This window comes from Electrona antarctica (assembly GCF_951216825.1).
Source record: "Electrona antarctica genome assembly, chromosome: 18".
Lineage (NCBI taxonomy): Eukaryota > Metazoa > Chordata > Actinopteri > Myctophiformes > Myctophidae > Electrona > Electrona antarctica.
The window spans coordinates 37,917,562-37,928,280 of NC_136799.1; the positions used below are offsets into that span (position 1 = coordinate 37,917,562).

At 43.2% G+C, this 10,719-nt stretch overlaps 1 protein-coding gene across 1 annotated transcript; it reads left to right on the plus strand.

Moving 5' to 3' along the window:
* Positions 1-523: 523 nt before the first annotated feature.
* LOC306941882 (cytochrome P450 27C1-like) lies at positions 524-10,147 on the plus strand (the record flags this gene model as incomplete). Its single annotated transcript, XM_079527522.1, has 9 exons — positions 524-751; positions 2,893-3,083; positions 3,480-3,679; positions 4,556-4,765; positions 7,111-7,274; positions 8,877-9,043; positions 9,250-9,328; positions 9,572-9,772; positions 10,025-10,147. 9 exons carry the CDS (start codon positions 524-526, stop codon positions 10,145-10,147), a joined length of 1,563 nt encoding a protein of 520 aa, XP_079383648.1.
* Positions 10,148-10,719: the final 572 nt, after the last annotated feature.

The following is a 10,719-nucleotide window of genomic DNA, read 5'->3' on the forward strand; positions in this document are numbered from 1 at the left end:
GTGTGGATACTTGTCCAAAAGTATAGCCTGTAGGCCTATACAGTTTTCTTATAGTTTCATTTATGTTTCATATCTAGGGGAGCTTTGCGTCCCTCCATAAGGGGCTTTGCATCCCGCACTTCCACCAATCAATTGAATAGTAATGAAACTGTTTGGACACGTTGTTGACACTCCTTCCTTGAGTTCCTTCCCAAAGGAAGAATTTGGTTTTATATACCGGTAGGATACGCCCACATCCGAACACAGCGTTATCCCTCCTTGTTTTGAAGCGAACATCCAATCCTTTTCCATTCCTTTGGTTGCGCAAGCAACTCGTTACACATATTCATTAATTCAATCCTATTTAAGGACAGATGGGATCATGGGAACATGCATCCATACGAGAAGCAGATTTGAACTTGGAATTTGATCACAACTTTTTTTTTTTTAACAAAACACTAAATATATATCATAATATAAGAAATATAATATAATGGCCCTGCAGAATAACATGCGCTTATGCGGCAAGAGCCTTCAAAGCGAAATGCTACACAAACAGGTATCCCTTACTTTGCGCGCTCTGCACAAATCCGTAGCCAGCGAGGCAATGCCAATATCAGCAGTCGAAGAAGATACTTTGCAGGAGAGGTTCATCACACCGGTGGAGAAAACTCCAATCAAGTCGCTGAAGGAGATGCCTGGACCCAGTGCCATTGGCAACTTGGTTGAGTTCTTTTATCGAGATGGTTTTAGCAGAATCCACGAAATCCAGGTAATCCATTTGCCTGTCTACATGTCAATTTACCCATGTTAGTAGCCTATTCCTTTTATGCAAACTGTTAATAAAGTATTCAATCAATCAATCAATCAATCAATCAATCAATCAATGAAAAGTACGTGCTTCCCCTTGACAAAGAGTTTAGTCTGATGATGACCAGTGCACGTCAGCATTTTGTGCGTAATTGGCACGGACTGTTGCGTAAAAGCGCACGTTTGGGACTTGGGGGAGTAAGTTAGGACTATAGTCAGTTATCCCCAATTTGTTTGTTAATTCACATGGATTTAGCAATAACTTCATTCCAGTCTAGACTGCAGTCTAACACTAGAAGACATTAATACATTTCCACGCGAAAATGAAGGGGAAATGTGCACGTGTAGCCTACCCTACCATCTCATAACTTAAGCCACACCAAACGGTCGGGTCGGGACAAAACGGTTTTTAAGTTCGTTTGGGCTTTAGAGCACGGCCAGTAGCTATATGTGCAATGTAAATTAGAAGGTGAAGATCAACATGATAAAACAAGGCTACCATATGCCCTTTTGTAGTACAGGACATGCAAAATAAAGTCTAGTAGGATACTCCTTTCATTCAGCACAATGTACTGACCCAAAGAGATATCTACCATGGCTATAAGAATATTATGCCCTGTCTTTCTTTCTTTATACAAGTTTCTTTCAAGCCATTTTGTATCAGCCACATTCTTTCTACAAAAAATACAAAATGATATTGATGGTGACAGAACTATCATGTTTATGATCAATGGAAGTGGGAACTTATGAAAAGTCCTCAAATCTCCATTATGCAAACGCATGATGAATAATTGGCCACGCACAATATTTATATATTATAACAATATATTATCATTTTATATTTTTAGTAGTGGTAGTAGTAGTAGTAGTTTACCAGGTTTGGCTTAGCATACTGTTAATAAACTATTCACAGATGTATATAACATCGCTCTATACGAGTAAAAACAAGTAATATCTTTAAGACACAAATATAGTTGTGTATATACTGTATAACTGTGATAGATTTATCATGTCATTGTGATGCGAAAATCTACTCCACTACCTAAGAGTTATTCCTATTACCCTAAAGTGCACTAAAAGTACTACTTACATCTGTAGAACAAATACAATTTACAATTTACAATTTAGGCATTTAGCAGACGCTCTTAATCCAGAGCGACTTACATTAAGCAATAACAAAAAGCATGGCATACATCACATGTATAAAAAGTAGTTATCATGAATCATGCGTAAACTAAGAACGTAACAGTGGAGTATCTATGTAAACTATACATACTATACTATATAATATATTATACATGTGTACTATAAAGTGCTATGACTACATAAAGTGCAATTCTAGAGCTGTCTACATAACAAGCTATAAGTCTGTTTAAAATACTATCTAAGTCTACATAATGTGCTATCTAAGGGGCTAGGCTAGGGCAAGTGCTACGGGCCATGGTGGAGTCTGAAGAGGTGGGTTTTCAGACTACGGCGGAAGATTGGGAGTGAGGCTGCAGTTCTGACTGCAATGGGAAGTGCATTCCATAGTTTTGGAGCCAGAAGGGAGAAGAGTTTGGGACGTGTGGAGCGTTGTCCCGGCGTTTTTAGTGAAGGTACCTCCAGCTTCCCTGCGTTGGCTGATCTGAGTGAGCGGGAGGGTTTGTAGGGTACGATCATACTTGTGAGATATGGGGGGGCCATGCCTTTGGTTGCTTTGAATGCCAGCATCAGAGTTTTGTATTCTGTGCGGGCAGCGACCGGGAGCCAATGGAGCGAGCGGAGAAGGGGGGAGACGTGTGAGAATTTTGGTTGGTTGAAGACCAAGCGTGCTGCGGCATTTTGGATCAGTTGGAGGGGCTTAAGTGCACATGCCGGTAGGCCAGTAAGGAGGGATAAATCTGCTAAATTGAGGCTGTATACGTGGATCATGAACAGTGTATATTTCATTTTAAAGTAAGATTTATTCCAATGAAAGTATATGCCTATTCCCAACAATTCCCCTCTAATGTAATCTTACAGGTTCCTGCTGAGCAATATCTTGTTTGAATGAATACCCGATACTATACTTATTCATTTTTGTTTAGTAGTTTTAATAACTGCCATGCTCATGCTTTGCAGATGGAGCACGTGGAGAAGTATGGGAAAATCTTCAAATCCCGTTTCGGACCTCAGCTGGTGGTATCTATTGCAGACCGTGACCTGATAGCTCAGGTGCTGAGGGCAGAGGGTGTGGCCCCACAGAGAGCCAACATGGACTCCTGGAAGGAGTACAGAGATTTGACAGGCCGTTCCACTGGCCTCCTCTCTGCGTGAGTCACCTATGACCTTTGAGCTCTGACCTAGTGTCCAAAATAAAATACTAAGAATGGAAGGTGGAATGATTCATTAGATTCTCCCTCTCTCTGTGTCTGTCTCTGTCTGTCTTTCTTTCCTTTCCTTCCTTTCTTTCTGTCCCTCTCTCTCTCTCTCTCTTTATTCACTGAGAATTGTGTTGGCAATGGCAACATCAGGGTTCTATACGGGTCTCAAAGAAAAACATTATTTTAAGCGCAATGTTCTGTGCGTAGTGATGTTTATTGGCAGCGAAGCCTGGTCCTTTGAAACAAATTAACCTCTTCCAGAATTACTGCTTTGTAGCATGTTCAATATTTTCAGAACTTTAAATGTTCAAGATCAAACCTGATGCCCTGTATCCTGTTTTCCAGTGAGGCGGAAGACTGGCTCAAGATGCGGAGTGTGCTCAGACAGCTCATCATGCGTCCACGTGATGTCGCAGTGTTCTCAGGCGATGTGAACAAAGTAGTAGATGACCTGGTGAAGAGAGTGTGCATGCTACGCAGCCAGGAAGCTGATGGTGCAACTGTCTTCAACGTTAATGACCTCTTCTTCAAATATGCTATGGAGGGTAGGTATCAGCTTGAATAACGCACAGGAAAGGTTGAGTCACGTCACGTGATAGGAAAAGAGAAACTTGGAATCGAGAATCAAGAGAAGAATTCAAGAGGGATTTATTTGTCACTTACTCATACAGGTACAAGCAGTGTCCCACCAAATGTTGGTGGGACATGTTATGCAGAGACTGTGCTTACACAGTATACAGGTACAGCTAACTGTACCTGTATGTGTATGTCCTGTGTATTTGTACTGTGTGTTATGTTGCTCCTGTGACTTTAGTACTGTGTACATGCACTGCTGTAATGTTGTAGTTGAATGTATAGGACCCCCTCTAATACAAGATGCTGCATCTCAAGGGGCTATCCTTTCAATAAATTCAATACATAACAAGATAATAATAATAGAATTATAACACACGTGCAGGCTACACTGTAACTCTGAGAGTGGGTCCACTTGTACACTCTGAGAGTTAAATTAACACTGAGAAGGCAAAAGATATAGAGAAAGTTAATGTGAATGAGAAAATATATTTATATATAAAGATATTTAATATCAGAATCAACTTTATTGTCACATCACATTTTTACAAGTAAAAAAGTGGGTGAAATTTGTTTTTGTGCATAGTTTTATATTCTAATAATATCACACTAAATATTGTCACATTCCATTGATTACCGATATAATGATCAATTATACCTGTGGAATATTATTTTTCACTTGAAAAATAAATCCTGTATATCCTCTGTATATTCCTCTTTATGGGGAATTTTTATTCATAGTCAAATATTAGGTGAGGTGTAGAACTTGCTGCCCACCCCCCAAATGTACAGATACCGGTAACTTACTATTCATATTTCTAAGCACTTATCAACCTTCCTCTTCACAGGTATGGCAGCCATTTTGTATGAAACTCGGCTGGGATGTTTGGAGAATGAAGTTCCCCAGCACACACAGGACTACATCAATGCACTGCACCTCATGTTCAGCTCCTTCAAGATCACCATGTATGCTGGGGCCATCCCAAAATGGCTACGCCCCATCATCCCTAAACCTTGGGAAGAATTCTGTACATTTTGGGATGGCCTCTTCAAATTTAGTGAGTGTTTTGCAGTTAGTACAATGGGTGACATGTAAATATACGTACATTGAAGATGACGCCTTTGGAGTTTACACAGTGTATACTGAGCAATAATTGAGCCTGCCAATAGTCAGAAGAATAGTATTCTCAAATAATGACTATAGGCATGTGTGATGTGTTTAATGAAGTTATAACACAGCTTTTGTAATAGAGACAGACGAATATAAATACTATATCATAGCATTCCGAGAAACAAATGACAGCTCTTGACTTAATCATAGCAACATGAGTTAGACTTTAATATATTAGCGCCCCTCACTTCACACGGGTGTGATCTTTCCCTCCTATTAATACAAACATTAAATGCCATTGACAATGAATGGAGAATTTACATCATATGTGTGGAAACCCTTGGCCAATAAGGGACCACCATTCTTGGTGACGTAACTAAGGTATGTTTCAAGGTTGGTATAAGTTGTCTGAATTCTTGTGGCCAAACAGTTGACCATTAACAGAATGGAATGTGGAACGTGCATACAGTAGGAGCACGTGTACTCCTATACAGGAGTTCTGGCCATGTGTGGGACTGTGGGTGGGGTACCTATGGTAAATGGTGCATTTATATAGCGCCTTTATCCAAGGCGCTTTACAGAGATTGTGCATTACATTCACCCATTGACACACACATTCATACACCGATGGCAGCGGAAACCATGCAAGGCACCAACCAGCACATCAGGAGCAATTAGGGGTTCAGCATCTTGTTCAAGGACACTTCGACAGTAACTCTGGGGTAGCCCGGGTTCGAACTGGCAACCTTACCTTTGATTGATTGATTGAAATATTTATTAACAGTTTGCAGAATTACAGTACATTTCAGCACAAACTCAATACAAAGACTGTTAACTGTGAGTGGACGACCCAATAAAGCATTACACTTGTTTACAAGAGGGTCCACCATGTTCAAATCATCAAAACATTTAGAGACGTACAAATAGACACTTCTATATAGCCAACAAACAGAACAGGAATTCATCATAAAGGAGGTAAAAAAGGGAAAAGAAACATATACAGTGAGGGGGAAAAGGGGTGGGTGGTGGGGGGGAAACCTTACAGTTACCATCCAGCCACTCTACCCCTGAGCCACCGCCGCCCGTGTTACATAACTTGTCCTCCCTCTAACCTCTCTTCCTTGGTTCTTCAAGCCCCATTCCTCACTTCCTCTCCATTATTGTCTCCACCAGGTCGAAGGCATGGGGAGAGAGTATGTTTTGCACTCCGTCCGTCCGTGTGTCCGTCCGTGTGTCCGTCCGTCCATCCTTCCGTCTGTGAACAGCTAATCTCTGGCACCGTTAACCTGGTCGATGCCAAATTCTGCACACACACTCCCTGGATGCCAATGATGAACCTCTGCCCCAAAATTTCCAGAACGGCCTGTTATAGCGCCACCAGGAGGCCGCTTTGTGCAAAACAAGTTTTTGGACAGTACACCTACAGATTTTGTCCAAACATCACGCGAATTGGTACACAGTCTCTCTAGAGCCATTCAACGAAACAGGTCTTTCAGATTTCTCAGACTCCATCCTGATTGGCTAAGATTGGCTTCCAAAGTTCGCAGGAGTGCTCAGTTTCAAACAAAATGCTGCAAATCATGAACACATCGTGTGATTTCCGTGAAATTGTGCACGCACATTCCCACTAGGCCGAGGAGGAAATGCCACATGAACATTTTCAACTCAGCCTCATGGTGGCGCTATAACTGGCCGAAAAGTGTTTTTACCTCTAACTGCACGGATCTGTGGATAACTTTGTATGCCAACTCCCTAGAGGCCAAGGAAAAACCTTTGCCTGGAATTTTTCACATCTGCTCTTTATACCGCCACCAGGAGGCCGACATATGTAAAACACATTTTCTAATATTACTCCTTCAGATTTTATCCAAATTTCACGCAAATCGGTACACATGCTCTTCATAGTCATGTGATCAAGACAGGTTTGTTTGATTTCTCATAATCCAACCTCATTGGCTACGATTGGCTTCTAAACGTTTCAGGAGTAGCCCGCTTTGTACAAATCGCCACAACTACTCAACGCAGCGTCCGATTGTGGTGAAACTGTGCATGCATATTCCCACTAGGCTTTGGAAGCAATGCCACTTGACAGTTTTCAAATCAGCCTCATGGTGGCGCTACAACAGGTCAAGCCGCGTCACACACACACACGTTTATATTGCTCCTAAACATTTTGCCAAACATCACACACACACTCCTATCCTCCTGGTGGAGACCTGTGCCCAGAAGGGCACTTTTTCTAGTTTCTCTCTCCATTCATCCTATACCCTTTCATTCTCTGTCCACTCCCAGGCCAAGTCCACGTTGATAAGAGACTGGGTGAGATCAAGGCACAGCTGGAGCGAGGAGAGAGCGTGGAGGGGGGGTTGCTGACACATTTGTTAGTTACCAAGGAGATGAACCTACAGGAGATCTATGCCAATATGACAGAGATGGTGTTGGCCGGAATTGACACGGTACGTACGTGTGCGCGCGTGTGCGTGTGTGTGTGTGTGTGTGTGTGTGTGTGTGTGTGTGTGTGTGTGTGTGTGTGTGTGTGTGTGAGAGCAGGGAGATGGGTCGCTGTATGCGCACCGTGGAGAGGATAAATGGGAATGTGCGCTGTTGTGATCTCTAAAGACCCTCGGCCTGGCTCTAACAGGCTGGGTGGTGTGTGACAATTCAGTTGAAGTACAGTTGGAGGCCATCGATATTGTCCTTTTCTTTTTGCTGAGGTTTGCGTGATCTGCGCAAAAGGACAGTTAACCCATTTTGGGCGAGAACCCCTTTTGGTGTTTTAAACATTGTTATAATTTAGCTATTGAAAAATAGCAGATCTACAAGCTCATAGCGCGCCACCGAGTGGCGCGCTACGAGCTTGTAGGTCTGCTATTTTTGAAAAATCGTGAAAATATTTATTTCAGAAAACTGGAGGATTTAGAAGGATTTAAAAAAAAATTGAGGTCAGGCCTAAACGGGTCAAATGATAAGGGACAATATCGGTGGCACCCAACTGTATTCCTTTGGTACGACGGCGGGCCCGGGAGAACAATAACGCGACACAGAGACAACATCACCCTATGGACCATTATGCAGACCGCAGCCATCTTACCATATACATTAATGGCAAGGTGCTAACAAGGTGCAACTTCCCATTGGCAGCCCATTCATCCAAACAGAAAAGTCCTATCTGATTGTATTACACAACGTCAAACTCACCAACATTGAGGCTGTACGAAAAGCTTGAAATATTCTCTTTCTATCCTCAAAGTGTTTGTTTCATAAAATTCCACTGTAGACATGTTATGAGTTACTTTCTGTCCTTGCAGGTGATTCTTTTTCTAAGTTTTGCTTTTGCTTTGTTTGGAAGTGCTCGTTAGATATCACTCAACTGCCCTGCATACCACCTGTTTTGAATTTGCCCATAATGCAGGAGGCAGCAGGACATTGCTTTACTGAAAACGAGTGCTTCCAAACTCTGATGGCAAGATGGCCGCGGAGGGGACCCAGTGCCCACAGCGTCCCCAGCGGGAATCGACGCGTTATGATGACTTTACCAGAAATCGACCTACAGTATCCACTGGCTTGCAAGGGCTTCTGGGAAAATGAGTTCAATGCAAGTGAACAGGGTTTTAAACTTGGATCCATGCGGTGGATTATTTTTCGTCTAGGCAACAAACCATGGGACTATTTTCAGGGGGATTTTCAAAGGCGCAAATACTTCGGCGTATGCTCCGAAGGTAAGGTAATTAAACAATACCGGCAGTGACCGTGGCATGTTATATTAGGCGTGTGTTAAAAGAATCACGGGAGTGGTAGGGATGGCTTGAATAAAGGCGAAGAGAAAATGAAAAGATATCAGGAAATGTCTGAGAGAGGATATTGAGATCAGTGGGAAGCAATGATTTCTATATGGGAATAGATCAGATGCGAGTTGTAGAGAAACAGTGTTGCGCAATATGTGGAGAGAGACACCACCTTCCCCACCTCAACCCAAACAGCCAAAAACTGTACATTTCTCTAATCTAATGCACTGCTTCGCCTCTTTCTGTGACTTGCCCGCCCCATGTCTCTCTCAGACGTCTTTCACTCTGTCGTGGGCCGCCTACCTGTTGGCGCGTCACCCTCAGGCACAGCAGCAGATCTATGAGGAAGTGGTGAGTACCCTCGGACATGGAACATCCGCTGGGGCTGATGATATCCCTCGCCTGCCTCTCATCCGGGGCCTGGTCAAAGAAACACTCAGGTATACTTTTCCGTCTCTCATTTGTGTGATTGTTTGATTAAAACATTAGAAACATTTTTGATTGACTCGTAAACAGAGCTTGGCTTTTCTGAATCTTTCGCTCACCGTTACCTTCTGCTTCTCTTGCACACAAGTCACAGCCTGATGGTATGTGCTGATTAATTAACACTCTTTGTCTGGAACCTTCGCCCTCTTCCTGGGAGAAGGCTTTTTCCAGTACTCCCCGGCAACGGACGGGTTACCCAAGATGATTTGGTAGTGGACAATTACTTCATCCCCAAAGGGGTAAGGCTGATACAGTGCCACTGGGCATTGGGCAACATAATAGCCATGAGTCAGGCATGTAAATAAACAGCCTGCTACTCTGCCAAAACCATTACAATGGTATCAAATGTAACATGATTCTGCATTACTCATGCACATGTTTCTCCCCCCCTCTCTATCCCCCCTCTCTACCCCCCCCCCCCCCCCCCCCCCCCCCCCAACACACACACACACACACACACACACACACACACGCACTGTTAGACTCAGTTGGCTCTGTGTCACTACTCCACATCTCGGCATGATGACAATTTCCATGGTGCTGCAGAATTCAGGCCAGATCGCTGGATACGTACAGACAACAACCGTGTTGATACCTTTGGATCGATCCCCTTTGGCTATGGCATCAGGAGCTGTATTGGCAAGAGGGTAGCAGAGCTGGAGATGCACCTGGCACTCACACGGGTAAAGGAGCACGCACACACGAGCACACACACACACACACACACACACACACACACACACACACACACACACACACACACACACACGCACACACGTCATGCACACGTCATGCACACTCGTACACAACTCGGCCAACCCAATTTGACATTGTGCCTAGGAACATCACAAATGCATTCACAGATCATTTTTGACGTTGCTTATGACAGTGAGCCATGCACGTAATTTGCCAACTGTGTGTAATTTTCCTCTTAGCTCGTGCAGAGGTTCCAGATCGCTGTGTCCCCTTTCACTGCTGCTGATGTCAAGGCCAGAACCCACGGCCTGCTCTGCCCCGCTGCCCCCATCAACCTGCAGTTCATTGACAGGCAACACTAGATATGTATCTTCCTATCTTCAGTGTTCATTTATCCATTTGTGAGACAAAATGGATAATGTGAGTGTACAAATGTAACACAAGGGACCATTACGGGTCCATTTGGTTACAGCTGTACACTGAGGATATGTATATTGACACTACCGAGGTTAGGTTAGTACATTTGTATACTGTTAAATGAACACTGAGGATTTTACTGTGTATGTTTCACTCGTGTTACAGAAAGTTTACAATAGTGATGGGTGATATAGTGAAATAGTGATTTCAGTGAACCGGATCGTTCGGTCGTTCAGTAAAAAGATCCGTTCATTTCGTTAATTTCGGTCGTTCGGTTACTGCCGTAAGCTATATCGTTCAATCATGTTCCATACTCAGCGGAACACCACGTGACGTACCTTGAGGGAACTCTATTGGCCGAGCCAGGCCGACCGTCCTTCCAGACTATGGGATTTTCTCTGTAAGGGATGGGATTCAATCTCTGCTAGTAGTAGCACTGTCAGTTAGCATTTGCGGTCGTAATAGCTAAATACGGCATTAGAAATTATGAATTTCTGTCGCATATCTTAGTTACAAT